The 17,599-nt window shown below is 44.4% G+C and overlaps 1 protein-coding gene across 8 annotated transcripts in view; it reads left to right on the plus strand.

Moving 5' to 3' along the window:
- The window catches only part of Abl2 (ABL proto-oncogene 2, non-receptor tyrosine kinase), an 83,724-nt gene extending 67,480 nt beyond the window's left edge, over positions 1-16,244 (plus strand). For 3 of the 8 annotated variants that reach the window (XM_005363910.2, XM_013352504.2, XM_026787603.1), the window contains 4 exons: positions 571-723; positions 2,263-2,352; positions 6,017-6,190; positions 6,590-16,244. In XM_005363910.2, coding sequence (XP_005363967.1) covers positions 571-723; positions 2,263-2,352; positions 6,017-6,190; positions 6,590-8,310 — 2,138 coding nt within the window. In that variant the 3' untranslated portion in view covers positions 8,311-16,244. The remainder of the gene's footprint in view (positions 1-570; positions 724-2,262; positions 2,353-6,016; positions 6,191-6,589) is intronic. The other 5 variants (XM_005363915.2, XM_005363916.2, XM_005363911.2 and 2 more) reach the window with 3 other exon arrangements.
- Positions 16,245-17,599: the final 1,355 nt, after the last annotated feature.

A 17,599-nucleotide genomic window follows, 5' to 3' on the forward strand; every position in this document is an offset into this window, starting at 1 on the left:
TCTAGGCCAGCCTGTGCTCTCTGTATAGTAAGTTCTAGGCCAGCCTGCGCTCTCTGTATATAGTAAGTTCTAGGCCAGCCTGTGCTCTCTGTATATAGTAAGTTCTAGGCCAGCTTGTGCTCTCTCTATATAGTAAGTTCTAGGCCAGCCTGTGCTCGCTATATATTAAGTTCTAGGCCAGCCTGTGCTTTCTATATAGTAAGTTCTAGGTTAGCCTGAACTGTGTAAGAGCCTGTTTTTAGGGGGGAAAAAACCAAAACCAAAACCCCTATGCCTTGAAAGAGGGTCCAGTCCAGACCTCACACTGCAGTGGATCTGTACCAGTCCTTCCTCTCTAAAGCTTCCTGCTTTTCCTGTGAGCTTGTGCTTATTTCTAGATTCTGTCATAGGGAATGCTCTATGTAAGGACGGTCTGAGAATGTTTCATTTAGAATTTGTCCTTATCCTGGATCTAATTTCTACTGCCCTGACAAGTAGAATGACTAAGTAGAGAGACTCAGTAGACCAAATTAGTATAGAAAATTGGAATTGGGACCAATAAAAATATATATTTTTAATCCCTTTACACAGCTTTTGGAGTACTGTTATGGGAAATTGCTACATATGGGATGTCACCATATCCAGGTATTGACCTATCTCAAGTCTATGACCTACTGGAAAAAGGATATCGAATGGAACAGCCTGAGGGGTGCCCCCCTAAAGTATATGAACTTATGAGAGCATGTAAGTGTTTTGTATATTTGAGCTTTGAAAAGAACCAGCAACAGGGTGGTTAATGAAATCTACCATTTTTGAAAAAGAACCAGCAACAGGGTGGTTAATGAAATCTACCATTTTTGCTCTCAGTCTTGATAGACTGGATCTAGTCTCATTAACAGTTAAAGAGCTTGTCATTGACAGGGCCAGTTGGCACAGTGCATGATATACCATTGAGTCTTACTGGAATCCCAAGAAGCTGTCTGTGGCCCATATACAGAGCCAATTTCTGTATATTTAATAAGGCAGTGAGAAGTTGAGTTTGCATAAAATATTAGGAGGATGGCTGCTTTCAGCTAGATATGAATGGTTACTTAAGAGTGTGATTGTTAAAGTAACCTGTGATGGGCTGGGAGGTGGCTCAGTGTGTAAGAGCACTTGCTCTGCACGCATGAGGACTTGAGTTCAAATCCCTAGTGAAAAGCCTGTCTCCGCTGCACATGCTGGTAATCCCAGCATCAGGGATGTAAAGAGGTCCCAGAGCTCACTGGCCAGCCAGCATACTTAGCTGAAGTGGCAAGCTTCTTGTTCAGTGAGAGACCCTGTGTAAGGGCACTAAAGCAAAGAGTAGTAGAGAAAGGCATCCTGTGTTTTTTTCTGACTTCCACAAGCCTTACATGTGGGCGTCTAAATGCACACTCCCATGCATTTTCTAGACACATAAAAAACCAGAAAGTAATCTCTTATGAATGTGGACAAAAGCATCAGACTGCCTGAGGATGCAAGCTTAGGAATTGAGTAGTAACCAAGAGTGTGCTTGTGTTCACGCGCAACTGCATTATTTTCTCAACGAGCATTTGCGGCTCGTGCTACCCTTTATCAAGTGTGAACTCTGTAATCTTTCTGATAGCTTGTTAAACTTCTGGATTTATACACTCAATTTTTAGGAACCTGGGTGTGTTTTGTTGGTGGTGGTTGGTTGGTTTTTGTTTGATTTTTTTTAACGACAGTATCTCATCATGAAGCCCATTCTGGCCTGGAACTCACTGTGTCCAGCAGACTGCCCTTGATCTCAGAGATCTGCCTGTCTCTGCCTCCTCAGTGTTGGGATTAAAGGTGTGTGCTACCATGCCTAGCCAGTTATTTTTTAAATTATTTATTATTATTTATTTATGGGGTGTGCTGCAGTTTTAGTGTGGGAGTCTCTGTATAAATTCTCTTATTTCACATTGTGAAGCCAGGGATTGAACTCAGGTTATCAGACTTGGTGGTGAGCACTTATACCACTGAGCAATCTTACTAGTTCACTTTTCTAAAAGTGGAAAACTTGCCATTTTCTAAACATTCTCCTGATCTTTTCCTCATATTTGTGAAAGTAGTAGGAATGGGGACCAACACCAAGGAGTGGGAACTCTATGGCTGGAACCAGGAAGTAGCCATACATCCCATGGTTCACCTACACATGCAGTACTCTGATAGGCACACACCATGGCGTGTGGACCCCATTGCTGGTGTGCTTCTGGGCATGACGCTGTCAAGGAGGCTATAAGTTCTCTTCTGTTACAGGCTGGAAGTGGAGCCCTGCTGACAGGCCCTCTTTTGCTGAAACCCATCAAGCTTTTGAAACAATGTTTCATGACTCCAGCATCTCTGAAGGTAAATCTTGTGGCTGGGGATTGACTACTGGTGGCCAGTTGCAAGGTATTGATGGTCATTCAAAATGGGTAGCTACTATAGTTTTTAACTGTTTAAAGTTGACTTTTGACCTTTATTATTCTGCTTTTTTACACCTTTTTAAAAGTTTTGTGTTTCTCATTTTTCTTTCTTTCTTTTTTTACTTGGTTTTTGAGACAAGGTTTCATTGTGTATCCCTGCGTGTCATGGAATTTACTCTGTATACCAGACTGGCCTCAAACTCAAGAGATCTGCCTACCTCTCTGCCTCCGGAGTACTGGGATTAAAGGTGTACGCCACTACTGCCCAGGAGTTCTGGGGGTTTTTATATCGTATTTCATACTGAAATTACATTTTGATTTAAAATGTACTCAGTCTCTACAAAGAAAATCAGTAACTTCAGTAGTTCTTAACACAGTATGAAGGAGATTAAAAAATAAGTGTGAAAATATTCTAGGGGGGCAGGCTGGATGGCTCAGAGGTTAAGAGCATTGCCTGCTCTTCCAAAGGTCCCGAGTTCAATTCCCAGCAACCACATGATGGCTCACAACCATTTGTAATGAGGTCTGGTGCCCTCTGCTGGCCTGCAGGCATACACAACAGACAGAATACTGTATGAATAATAAATAAATAAATAAATAAATAAATACTTAAAAAAAAAAAAGAAAATATTCTAGGGGATGGGAAGATGGCTTGGCAGTCAGGACACTTAGTACTCTTGCAGGGGGCCAGACTCACAAGTATCTATAACTCTGGCTTTAGAGCACCCATTGCAAACTCTTGGGGTTGTTGAACAACCCTTTCACAGGGGTCACATACCAGATATTTATGTTATGATTCATAACAGTAACAAAATTAAAGTTATGAAGTAGCAAATAAAAATAATTTTATGATTGGGGTCACCAGAACATGAGGAACTGTATTAAAGGGTCATGGCATTAGGAAGGTTGAGAACCATTATTTTAGAGACTTCAGTGCCCTCTTCTGGCCTCTGTGGGCACCTGCACTCATGTATGTATTCCCACACATATGTACATAATTTAAAATAAATCCTTAAAAATAAATATATTCTCATACCAAACCACATCTAAGGCAAGACCTAGACCCCCCCCCCATCAATATCACGAAATTCCAATAGAGTATAACCAAGATTTATCTATAGGCAGATGTGGCATCTGACTATTGCTTATAATACTGAAAAAATAGGAACAACCTAAGCATTGAGTGAACTGTTGATTGTATAACCACATAACTGAAAACTTATATCCTTAAATATTTTAGGCTATCAGTAGAGATAAACTTGTCCTTACTCAAGAAATGGATGTATGGACACATATAGGAAGTTGCTTGCTTTTGTACGTAGTACTCATACCTGAAGAAGTCAAGCAGTAAGCAGTGTGTGGCACATCAGTTATTTCAGCACTCAAGAGGCTGAGGCTGGAAGCTCTCAAGTTCAAGGCTAGCCTGAGCTACAGCATGAGACTAATAAAGTTAATAGCCTGCCCTTTTGTGATATGGAGTGAGACCCTGTTCTTGGAGAGCTAAGACTACAGAATTCTTAATTTTATCTGTCTATTAGACACTGTGATACAGTTCTGAAATTTTGTAAAAACGTTTCCTTTTCTTTATAATCGCATAGAATTGATCTTGTAATTTCAAGTTTTAATATAGTAGAAGAAATTGAGAGTTGAATTTTGTCTTTCCCTAGTGGTTTGTCACACTAGGTAAGAAGAACGGGGAAACGAATGTGATGTCAGTTTTTAATATGCCTTTATCCTCCCCTCAGGTTGTCATCTCTCTCTCACACACACACCAAATCAATTGATTAAGTGGTAACAAATTTTTACAACTTGATTGTGTTTCATTTTTGTTTAGGAATAAAAAGTATGTTTTTGCCTCAGTCAGTAAAAGCCACAAAACTCAGCTGGGCGGTGGTGGCGCATGCCTTTAATCCTAGCTCTTGGGAGGCAGAGGCAAGTGAATCTCTGTGAGTTCAAGACCAGCCAGGGCTACATAGTGAGACCCTGTCCCAAAATCAAAGCACATTTTAGGGCCGAAGAGATGGCTCAAAGGTTAAGAGCACTGGCTGCTCTTCCAGAAGACCTTAGTCCTAGCAACCACCTGGTACCTCATAACCATTTTAGATCTGGTGCCCTCTTCTGGCCTGTGGGCATACATGGAGGCAGAACACTACATACATAAGACATAAACAAACAAATATTTAAAAAAACAAAACACAAAACTCATGAGTTGGCAGCCAAGGGTGACCAACAGAGTGAACACTTTTTTGATAATCAAGTTTTGTTTGGGGGGATTGTTTATTAGGTTTTTTATTTTTTAATTTGGGTACTTGGGCTTAAACCCAAAGTTTTGTACATGTTAGACAGGCACTCTACCACCTGAGTGGCATTCCCAGCTCAAAAGAATCAGGTTTTTTTTTTTTTCCTATTGTAGGTGGTTAGTTGGTGGGGGGGGGGAGGAGACGGGAATGTACTGATTTGTTTCACATGCATGAAATGGAATAAATTATATTTCTCTACTTTTTAGTGAAAAGTGCAACCTAATGGACATGTGTTTTTTTTTTTTTTTATTCAGCATCTGAACAGCACTTAGGCTCTCCAAATACCCACTTAGCCCAGTAAGCATGCAAAGCTATGAGCAACATTACTTGCCGCAGGAAGTACAGGTTAAACTATTGAGATTCCCATGACATGCTTACCAGATTGAGAAAAATTAAAGTTACATACACTATAGAGTAACAGCATTCAGTTCTTGCAGGCATGCTGAATAGGTAACCAGAACACTTACACACTGGCAATGTAGGTGTAAATTGTTACGGCTGTTATATTGGCCAGAACTGATAGAAGAACAGTGAGTGTGCACCCCATGATCTGTTTATATCAGTTAGATGTTCATGGTCTTGTGAACCAACAAACGTATCAGGTTGTTCCTGGCAACGTATTCATAGTTGCTAAAATTGGAAAGATCCTAACTAACCATCAGGAGAACAAATCAATTTTGGTCATATTACACTTCAGAATACTACTATACAATGAGAAAGAGATCCCACCATATGCAGTAACCTGTAAATCTATAGAATAATGTTGAGTAAAAGAAATTGTATATGAGAGTATACATGGTACTGGGAGGTAATTCAGTTAGTCAAGTGTTTGGCATTCAGGTCAGAGGACCTAAATTCAGATCCCCAGCACCCACATGCAAAGCTGGGCATGACAGTACACACCTGTGGGTGATGGAAGTAGGAAGATTACCGGCTTGTTGGCCGGTCGGTCTAGGTCTGGCCCAGTCGAACTAGACTGGGGAGAGACCCTGTCACAAGTAGTAAGGTGGAAAGCAACTGGGGAAGGCATCACATGTACAGGCTCCTGTACACTCATGAGATTATATGCTCTAGTTTCATTTATATGTTTTGTATAATTTATTTTCCAGATGGCATCTTGCCATTTTGCCCAGGCTGATGCATCCCTAGCCTCAGCCTTGGGAGCAGCTAGAACTGTAACACAGCCTGTTCGCCTGCTGCAATCATGTACTTCAGTGTTCTGGGCTCCTTCTTTCTTTTCTCAATTGCCTGCCTTCTCTATCTTAAGATTGCCTTTTTAAAAACCAGACCTTGTCTTTCTTACAGAGGTAGCTGAGGAGCTTGGGAGAGCTGCCTCCTCCTCATCTGTGGTTCCATACCTGCCTCGATTACCTCTACTTCCTTCCAAGACTCGGACTCTGAAGAAGCAGGGGGAGAACAAAGAGAACTTAGATGGGGGCCTTGATGCCTCCGAGAGCCTGGCCTCCAGCTCAGCACCAGGTAGGAGAGGTCAAAACAGAAAGTGCATGCCTGAAGAACCAGGGGCCATGATGGGCCTTGGCCCTGCCCTGCCAGTATGGGCAGCCCTGTCCATCCAACAGAGCTGCTGCCAGCTCTGTTTTCTCAGCCCCTGGCTCCCAGAGAGTTATCCAGATAGGTGATGGCAGATGCATCTGTATTGTAGAGAAGGGATGAAGACAGAATGAATATGAATAGCATGTGTCACTTTAATATCCACACCACAATTGGACACTAGTCACTGAAACTGATCATGTATTTATTAGTTTCCTATGTAATGCCAGCATCTGATGTTTAATAAATGCAAATAGAACTTTTCTAACTTAATCATGCTCACCGGCTCACCTTTGTCTTTCTTGTTATTGATTGGCCATTTCTCAGCAGGGTTCATTAGAAGTGCACAGGCCTCCAGCGGGTCCCCAGCTCTGCCTCGAAAACAAAGAGATAAGTCACCTAGCAGCCTCTTAGAAGATGCCAAAGAGACATGCTTCACCAGGGATAGGAAGGGAGGCTTCTTCAGCTCCTTCATGAAAAAGAGAAATGCTCCCACACCCCCTAAGCGCAGCAGCTCTTTTCGCGAAATGGAAAACCAGCCACACAAGAAATATGAACTCACGGGTAACTTCTCATCTGTTGCTTCTCTACAGCATGCTGATGGGTTCTCTTTCACTCCCGGCCAGCAAGAGTCGAATCTGATGCCAGCCAAGTGCTATGGGGGGAGCTTTGCACAGAGGAACCTCTGTAATGATGACAGTGGTGGGGGCGGGGGCAGTGGCACTGCTGGGGGTGGGTGGTCTGGCATCACAGGCTTCTTTACACCTCGCTTAATCAAAAAGACACTGGGCTTACGAGCAGGTAAACCCACAGCCAGTGATGACACTTCCAAGCCTTTTCCAAGGTCAAACTCTACATCTTCCATGTCCTCAGGGCTTCCAGAGCAGGATAGGATGGCAATGACCCTTCCCAGGAACTGCCAGAGGTCCAAACTCCAGCTGGAAAGGACAGTGTCCACCTCTTCTCAGCAAGAAGAGAATGTGGACAGGGCTAATGACATGCTTCCAAAAAAATCTGAGGAAGGTGCCGCTCCAGCCAGGGAGAGACCAAAAGCCAAACTATTGCCCAGAGGTGCCACAGCCCTTCCCCTGAGAGCCCCTGATCCGGCCATCACAGAGAGTGACTCTCCAGGGGTAGGGGTGGCTGGAGTGGCAGCTGCCCCCAAAGGCAAGGAAAGAAATGGTGGGACGCGACTTGGAGTCGCTGGAGGCCCAGAGGATGGAGAACAGCCAGGCTGGTCTTCTCCGGCCAAGGCTGTAGCTGTCCTCCCAACCACCCACAACCACAAAGTGCCAGTCCTTATATCACCCACTCTGAAACACACTCCAGCGGATGTGCAGCTCATTGGCACAGACTCTCAGGGGAATAAATTCAAGCTCTTATCTGAGCATCAGGTCACATCCTCTGGAGACAAGGACCGACCCCGACGGGTAAAACCAAAGTGTGCCCCACCCCCACCACCAGTGATGAGACTACTGCAGCATCCATCCACATGCTCAGACCCCGAGGAAGAGCCAGCTGCCCCACCTGCAGGACAGCCCACTCCAGAAACCCAGGAGGGAGGAAAAAAGGCAGCTCCAGGGTCCGTGCCCAGTAGTGGGAAACCTGGGAGGCCAGTGATGCCCCCGCCTCAAGTGCCTTTGCCCACATCTTCCATCTCGCCAGCCAAAATGACCAATGGCACAGCAGGTACTAAGGTGGCCCTGAGAAAAACCAAACAGGCAGTGGAGAAAATCTCAGCTGACAAAATCAGCAAAGAGGCCCTGCTGGAGTGTGCCGACCTACTGTCCAGTGCAATCACGGAACCTGTGCCCAATAGCCAACTGGTGGACACTGGGCACCAGCTGCTTGACTACTGCTCAGGGTACGTGGACTGCATCCCTCAGACTCGCAACAAATTTGCCTTCCGAGAGGCTGTGAGCAAACTGGAACTTAGCCTACAGGAGCTGCAGGTGTCTTCCACAGCTGCTGGTGTGCCTGGGACAAACCCTGTCCTTAATAACTTATTATCGTGTGTACAGGAAATTAGTGATGTGGTGCAGAGGTAGCCATTGTCAGCCTGGTGGGAAATGCACACATATCTGAGGGGAGAGGGAAAGGGACTCGTTTTCCTGTGTTCTTGTTTTTAAAAAGTGACAGACTGATACTTGAGTGTGTTTATGTGAAGTACCTCAGATCCCTGAATTCTCACGTTTACAGGTTCATCTCATAATAGCAAAGGAAGTCACAGAAATAGATAAGTCAGTTTGGTGGAGCAGGGAAGTGCGGACAGAGTTGGAACCTGCACTGGAAAATAAGGGAGCATATGTCATACGAAAGTGCAGCCCCTCTCTAGCCAGAACAGCCTGTGCGCTCCAGTGGGCTGCTGGCAGTTGTTCTGTATCATGAAACAGGCCTTGACCTGGCATGTCCTGGGGTGATTGTGCTTCAGCGCACCATGCAGATTCAGGAACAGGAGAAAGCCAAGCAAGGGATGTAGCAGGAGTTTTTACTCAAGGCTGTCAGAAGTGGCTCCCATGGGTCATTGCTGCTGTAGCAAGAACTGCAAATTAGATTGCTAGAATACTCAGCTGGTAAGTGTGGCCCTCTGTCTACTTTTGCCCTGTTTACCTTGGGTGTATTAATTGGTACAAGAAGTACAGAATTGGAGGGACATTTAGGCAGGTTGACACATAAAACTGATGACTAGCAGTCACCCCTCCCACTCTTCTAGCATGTTACTTCCCAATGGACCAGTATCCACTTGCTGCTTCGTGGTGGCTGTCTGTAAACCACGGACATGGGGGGGGGGGTGGGTCTTAGTGGTTCTTCTCTGTCCCTTGCTGGGCAAGCTGTCTGTCCTTATTTCTGGCAGCATTCAGGGCATTACCCAGCATCGATATCAAAAGTAGTGGTCATTACAGGTTCTCATCGAGGAGACCTTCTATGCCCCCTGAATACTGACAAAATGGCCACTTGAGCAGCTACAAATGTTCTTTTTTTAGATTAAAATACCAAGGAGTTACAGTACCTTTTTGTTGCTGGCTGGGCCCAGAGGCCTGAGGCTGAGAAGAGAACCTTTCCCTGCCCATGACACCCTGCACTAACCCGGTGACAGTGGAGAAGGCCTCTTCACTAAGGCTTGCCTCCGCAGTCTTCCATGCTCTTTCTCTGCTCACATAGCACACCACCCCCTCGTCGCACTTGATGTTGATGGAGTTTGTGTTGGGAATATAGTTTTATTTATTTTGTTCTTTCACCTCTATTTTAAGAGTGCGTTATAGGAGTGGGTTATTTTCAGGGAGCACCAATTAGACTTAGAAACCTAAGGGTTTAACCTGCAAATAGGATTTGCCTTTGAAAAATAGGCATTTCCTGTCCCTAAATTACAGGTATGGAAGCTAATAGGGTAACATGGATTAAAAACTTAGTAGGCAACATATTGTTGATGTTTTTGGTGCTGGGTCTAATTCCAGTTTTGTTTTGTGTGTGTTGTTTTTTTTTTTTTTTAACTTTGTGAACACCCCTATTATTCCCCAAAGAGAACCCAATACAAAATATCTATTTTTTATTCTCTTAGAGTATTAATGCAGGAAGATAGGAACTCACTAAACAGTGTTTTCTTCCTGATCGTCATCGATCACTGTCAGGTCACCGCCCATCTTTGGATCTATTAATTGAAGGCACTAGCCCAGATTCTCGAGAGTGTTTTCAGACTAATCTGCAGCTCCCTTCGAGAGCCTCTCTGGAGAGCTCTTAGTGTTGGTACATTGGGTCGCTTTTCATTCTCCGCTGATTCCCAAATGAGAAACTTTAGAACTGCAATGCTTACAGTAATTGGGCCAGAATCCTAAAAGGGAAACTATTTCAGGTTGCATTTGGCATGCTTGACCAAGGAAGAAATGTAGTTTTCATTAGAAAGGATATTTGGATACTTATCACTGCTGCTCCAGAGAAGGCTCAGGGTAAGAGGAGGTCTGGAGTGGAGGAGACAGCTCCTACAGGTGTCAGTGTGTTCCCACGGCTGCAGTCAGGGCAGCTAGGGATCAGGTTAATGCCCTTGTAGTAGTTGGAAGAGAATTTTCCCACCTCCTCCTTCACCACTCCCCACGATTGTATGCACCCGTATACTTGAATCTGTTTTAGCAGTTAGCCTCGTATAGATGGGGAGGAGAAAGCTAAAATTTGAGGCCGTTATTAATGCTGCTTTTAAAGTTCATCCCTGCCATAATGGGATATCATAAGAGATAGTTGTTTTCAGATTTGGGTCTTGTTTTGTTTGTTTGTTTGTTTGTTTGTTGGATAGTTGGTTTTCCCTTGAGAGTTCTGAAAACAGGTTTGGAGAAACACTACTGAGTATCTCAGCTCCCTGCTCTTCTTAGTCTGAGGGGCTGAGGGCAACACCGATTCTGTCCTGCAGAGTGGGTCATCCCTGAGTCCGCGAGCTGAACTGACTTTCTCGGCACTGCCACGAGTAGCATTGACTGTTGTAGCACACGCCCCATGATGCATGAACTGTGTAGCTTTCAGGGACTAGGCCTCAGGTCACAGAGGCCCTGTCAACTTGCTATGGAAGAATGATTTAGGTTTTTCCTTTTATATACCTGCAAGGGACCAGCTTAAAAACAGCAGATTTGAAGGTTTGAATCTAAAGCAGAGAAAACTGCTTTTAGAAATTAAAAATGTTACTTTACTATATGTAGCCTGAAAACAGCAGATGGCAGGTCCTAAAGTCGTTTGATCTATGCATGTCTTGCCACAACTTCATTCCTTTATGCACAAGTCTTGTGGTTTCAGTTGGGTCCCCACCTTCACGTTGCATTTTGTAGTGAATATATCCTAATTGTGCTTACAGGAAGCTTTTTTTTAAGCTTTGGCTACAATTATATTTCACATTTTCAGGTGTTTTCTATCATTACATTCAGAAAGAGAAACCTTAAAATAGGCTTTTCTTAAAAGATGTGTTTTGTAGTAAATTGGACTGAATTGAACATGGTGCACCAAACTAGATCTCTCTAGGGAGAAACTGATTGGGTCATTTCAGGATGGCCTCTGTGTAAGGTCATCCATCATATAGTAGAGACTAGTTTCCAGCAGCATTGTCAGGTTTCAGTTAGAAATGTTGACAAACTGACTGATTAAACTGTTTCTTGGCATAATGAAGACTGGGTTTTTAAGTTTAGGGGATCCAGCAACGTCAGTAGTGTAAGGTGATGTTTGTAGACTAGGTAGCTCAGGTACCCGGTACACACTCCATGAATGTTGACTGATAGTGTTCACTCCTAACCCAGGAGCACGCAATAGTCCTTAGAGGTTTTTAAAGGGAACCTCATGAACTCGCCCCATTCTACACTGGAATTCCTGGTGGACTGAGAGAGTAGCTAGTATGTTTCCCAAGAACTTCTCCAGGTTTCAAACACCACTGGCTGAACAGAACACTCTAGGCCCTTTTCTTTGCAGAAGAAGGACCTGGAGAGGATGGCTGTTAGTAGCAGAGCTGAGGGGAGTATTCAGGAGTCCTGACACTGGCGGTTCTCCACTGCTCCTGCTGCCTTGTGAGGTGCTCAGCTAGACAATCAGTATCCATGGTGCTGCACGCTTGTAAAGCACAGGCTCTGGCGGGCCCTGGTGGTGACAGTGTAGCCAAACAAGCCTTTAGTAGAATTTGGTTATGAAGCCAACATAGCCCTGTTCTTCTAGACCTCAGCCACACAGAAATCTGCACTTCATAGCTAAAAATAGCTAAACCTGAGTTATTTCAAAACAAAAAAAGAACAAAACCAGTCTTACATTCCTTTTTGTTCAAAAAGAAATCTATTGTTGTGTCATTTTAGTGACTGAGGCATAATGGGAAAGCACTTGAGAAGTAGATGCGATCCGACTCTGAAGCTGGGTTGTGATTTCTGTAGAGGATGCCCTGACCTGGACCTGCAGCTAGAGACTCTCCTCTGGAGTTCGCTACAGAGTCACATATGAAACTGCTCATAGTTTAGAGCTGGGAACGTCAGCAAACTGGGGACCAGTTGTTTGGTTTTGTTCTCATTGTTAAGAACTAGTAAAGTAGTGGCATGTAATCCTGGCAGTGAAGGAGCTGAGGCAAGAGAATCTCCAGATCCACATCAGCCTGGGCCACAGAATAAGACTCAAGAGGAGTGGGGGCTTGTCCCTCTGGATACCAGCAGCTTGTCTGGGCCTGGATTGAAAGATGAAGGCCCTCTTTCTTTAGAGCAGTCATCTGGTATGCGCTCAGCTCTTACATCCTTGCTTTGGTGAGAGCAGACTCATTTCCTGTTCATGTTGACAGTATCTTTTTAAACTAATATCTTGGGGGGGGGGAGGTAGAGAACTGATGTACTTGGAGAATTTCCAGAATTTCTCTACCAGTTATAAATGACATTGACTTTGATCATCTCTCCTTTAAAATAGGTAGCTGAGCTTACCTCACCTATTAGATAATCGTATGTGCAGGTAAATTATGTGGAGGCAGGCAGCTTACCTCCAGCTGCACTCTTCTCTAACCTCCCTGAATTTGTAGTAATTGTGTGGAGGTGACTTTTCTGACCTCCCCATATTTGTCTATCTTTGCTAGTGCTATCATTGTCATCATTAGGCTGTGTGTTCAGGGGAGTCGGTACTGGGTTGATAGAGTCTTTATTTCTGTTCTTAGCGACCTGTTTCATCATCTTGCATGCATTAATTGCTTCACCGGGATCTGGGATCCATCTTTACACCCTCAGCATCTGCTGTGGCCAGTAACTGTTACATCCACTGTCAGCTGCCTTAGCTTCGTCAGGTAGCTGTCCAGGTCTTTGAAAATTCCTATTTGAGTTTTATAGGCATGCAGGAGCCTAGAGCAAGTCAGTTCCAAGGGAATCTGTGCACAGACTGGCCAATGCAGCCCAAGAGTGCCCGTGGCTCCCATGTTGCTAGGATCGCCTCCCAGGTAGAGAGGCGTGGCCTTGGGATGCTTCTAAAACTTGGCCCACTCCTAATGTCTTGTGCATAGAGTTCCATTTTTCCAACTTAGGGGTCATAGTGCTTGGAGACTGGTTGCTGTCACCTGCTCTAGTCAGCACAGCACAGTGACCCAACTTCACTGCTGTTGCCTGTGATCCTGCTAGTGAGGAGACTGGCAGCTGACTGTTGTCTCCAGCTTGTCTTTGTAAGGCTGCTGATTCCATGCCATGTGTGCGTGTCCATCTTGACTGAGTGTTCCATGATAACTCTCTCGTTTTGGACTAGGTCCCCACATGACCCGGGAGACCATGTACTGTGCCCTGGATAAGATCTGGGGCAAGTTTGTCTTGATTAGAAGCTGACAGAGTGGCAGAGGCCATGCTCAGAGCTGTGCCTTCAAGGATGGCTTCCTGAGCATTGCTGGGAGAAATACTTGACTGCATCAGGACTCACAGTCCTTCCTTGTCAGTTTAGAAGATCCCTCCTCCCCAGTCAAAATGCCTCACCTTTCTCAGCCCTCCCTCCACACACACCTTGCTCCATGCATACCTGTAAATCAGACTATTTACCCCTCCTAGATGATAATATTCTCTATTTCCCTGGTGCTGCACAACCTGAACACAGTAGTGGAACTTGATTAGCCAGAGAGGACAGGTCCTGCAGACCTGCTCCATCCAAAGGGAAGTATGGCCACTTACCTTCAGACGCTAGCATCTTCAGGGGAGAATGGGGCTGTTCTGTCAGTCCTCTGCTCTTCCCAGGGTACGGGCCCTAATCCCTTAGGACATGGGGGAGGCATTGTCAAATGCCAACAAGTTAGTAAAAAAAGAGATAGTTTTGTGGGTGGAACTTGCTTGCCTTGTTTCTGTGGCCCTGAATAGGAGTTGAACATCTTGTTTTTAGGGACCATACAATTTAGTGGCATGTGGGACTTAAATATTTCACATTCATAGGTTCTTAATTTTCATCAGTTGTAAGTTCTTTGTTGAATCAGGGCTGCAATGCTTCAGGGTCCTTAGTTCCCTACATGATGCTTGGTGTTCTTAAGACCCATGCTGTCTGTATTGGGAATGGCAAGAATGCGGATGGTTGGGGCCACATGAACAGCATTCTTCCATCTGACGGCCAGCTTCCACTATACCACTTACACTCCATCATGAGAAGCCTTTGCTGAGACCTGAAGAAAGGACCTTTCAGGAAAATGAGTATTCAGAAACTAAAGAGAAGGGCAGGTACTCTCCACAGCTCCTGCTTCCCTCTCTCTGAGGGCAGAAGCAGCTGTATGGTGAGCTTGCTGCCCTGATCAGCTCCCTGAGCACACTGCACTGAGAGCCTTCCTGGAACCCTGCACCTTCTCTCCTTCACAATCAGATTCTGTAGTGACTATCAGTGGAGAAACCCCAATTTTGTGCTTGCTTGGTAAAAGTAAATTTGAACATTTTATGGTGGTTGATAGAACTTTGTCCTAAATTTTGCTAATTCAGACTCTTTAAAACCCTAATGTTTATACCAAAGGTTACACTGCAGGCCTGGGTGGTACACAGAGGGCGAAGCCCACAGAGGGCACTGTGTGCATTGCTAAGGGGACACAGTGCCCAGTGAGACCATGTGGGATTTAGCTAAAACATGTCAGTCATGGGTCACACTACCACTGTTGTCAAGTATTTGTTCTTAATTGTTACTGTAATATATTTTTGATTGTTTTTCTAATTTAATTCTCTCACTCTGTTGTCTGACTGTGAACTGCTAACAGTGTTAAACTTGATGTAAATAAATGATGCCCTTGGCAGGGACTGCTTCCTGTCGTATCTCACATGGTTTGCAAGTTGTGTTTTGTTTTAAATAAAGGTTGAAGTATTTTATTGGCAAAGTGGGCTTGAGTTGGAGTATTTCTCCCAGGATTTTAATTGAGAGGGCAGCTAAGCAGATCTTTATAGTTGTACAGTGGATGATCAGTGAGCATCCCTCTAATACATCCTTCTGGAGTAGGCTGTGATATGGATCCGCATCCTGTGATGAGAGTTGTGCGTACAGCACCTTCGGAGCCTGAGCTGGCTGACATCAGGTAGGTCATGTGTGGTTATATGTCCAACGTGTATGGACTACACAGAGACTTGATTCTCTGAAAATCCATTCTGAACACAACTGCAAATATGTTCTTAGATTGTCTTGAGACATGTATTAAACAGAGTAAGTATAGATCCTCAAAGAGAGTATTCTTAAAATTATTTACCTCTTTTATTTTTTCATGCTTACAAGACAGGCATGTGTCCTTCCCAAGGTGGCCTCAAACTTGCCATGCAACCAAAGATGAACTTAGATCCTCCCACTGGGGTTGCTGTTGTATGCCACCACACTGTTCATATGGGTGCTGGCAGTTGAACCCAGGACTTCATACATGATGAGCACTCTTAACAACTGACCCACATTTCCAGGTCCCAATACCTTTTTGACACATTGTACACATTCATCAAGGACAGCGCGGCCATCATGACACAGTCAGGTAAGAACTCGGTCGTGGTGTTTGCCTGCAGAGTGTTTCAAAAGAGCTAACAGTGAAGATTCCGAATGCTCTCACCACAACGAAATCTGGTCATGGATATTCTAAATACCTGATTTGGTTACTGCAGTGTGCGCATGTCTAGAAGCAGCGGTGTTTCCCTGTCGGCCCTCCTGTCCTCTGGGCATTGGTAGTTCTCCGCATGATGAGCTCCCTGACACAGCACGAGGGGGTCAGACAGCGTTGACCCTGACTTATTCCGAGCAACACGTCTTGCACATTGATCCATGTCACTGTTTCTCATGCCCCAGTACTCTCCCCTCTGTGTGTGCATCCACGTCCAGGACCCCATCATCTACTGATGGACTCAGGCTGCTTCCGTCTCATGCCTCAGCACAGAGCTGCCCCGAACACGCGCTCCAGTGTCTGTCTTACATGACTCCATTTCTCTTCACTCCCTGTAGTGGGATTTGTGTTTATATTTCAGCATTCCCAAAATTCTGTGTACACTGGAATGTTATACATTGTAGCATATTTAAAGCTGTTGAAGTGTATTTTAAATAAATTTTTAATGTCTATAAAATACTTGAGTATCGTGATGTTTTAAATCATTGTATACACTGTATAATGTTGAAATTATGTTAAATATCACTTCCTCGTATTCATTCCTAGTTTTTTATTTTGAAAATAGTCTCACTACGTTGTCCTGACTGACCTTATCCTTGCTGTGTAGACCAGGCTGGCTTTGAACCCTAATCGTCCTCTGAATGATGAAATTACAGGTATGGGCCGCTATGCCCAGCCTCAAACCCTTCTAGCCAGTTATTTAAGTGTGCGGTACCCTCAGAGGCCAGAAGGATTCCCTGTTTTCTTAGGATAATTTTATAAGTTTCAGATTATACATTTTTATATTTAACTCAAATTTTCTTGTTTTAGCTGAGATTTTTTAAAGCTTTTTGTTTTTCCTTTTTGTAGTACTAGGGACCACAGAGGCTAGGAAGATATGACTGAGATATATCTCTAGTCCTTGGTCTTTTGAGTGTAGGCTGACCTTGAGTTTTGAATCCTACACCTCTGCCTTCTAAGTGCTGGGGTTATAGATGTGCACCTTTGTGCCAAGCTATACTTAATGCTTTGCATGACTACTGTACCATTTCCATAGTGTCTTACAGGTCCTTTCCGTAGCCTCCCTAGGGGTTGTTGTCTTAACTTTCCGATTGGGGTAAGGTGTGTCCTCTGAGTTAATCATGGTTCCTCTGGAGGGAAGACAGGAGCTCATGCAGCTTAGGTTGACAAGCCCCTTCCTCTAGGCTACCTGAGCACTCAGTTGCTGCAAACGGGAGAGACTGGTGGAGTTGCTTATGCGTTGAGCAGAGAGCTCCAGGGCTGTAGCTTTCTGAGTTACACCCGTGCTAGGATAGGCTTTCTGGTGATGTAGCACCTGAAAATCGCCCAAGTTTCTGTACATCATCCCTAAACTCATTGATTCACCAAGGTAGACTTGGATGGAACCATCCCTCTGGTTCGGCACTGGTGCCCTGTCAGACAGAGGTGAACAGAAGTTGGTTCATGTCATCTTTATCAGGAAAAGCTGCATGATACATGCACAGTTCGATTAACTTTTCTGTTCCATAGGATGAATACTTGGCTGTTGCTTTTGTCTCTCTTCTAAGACTTAAAAAAAAAGATTATGTGCTATACGTGTTTTGTCTGCATGTATGCCTGCATCACATACATGCCTGTTCCCACAGGCCCAGAATAAAGTGTTGGGTCTACTGGGACTGGAGTTAGAGGTAATAGTGAGCCATCTTGTAGGTGCTGGGAACTGAACAAGTATTCTTCGTCACTGAATTATCTCTCCAGTTCACTTGTCTTTTGAAGAGCATCTATTGTCTTCAAAC

The sequence above is a fragment of the Microtus ochrogaster genome (assembly GCF_000317375.1).
Source record: "Microtus ochrogaster isolate Prairie Vole_2 chromosome 6 unlocalized genomic scaffold, MicOch1.0 chr6_random_2, whole genome shotgun sequence".
Lineage (NCBI taxonomy): Eukaryota > Metazoa > Chordata > Mammalia > Rodentia > Cricetidae > Microtus > Microtus ochrogaster.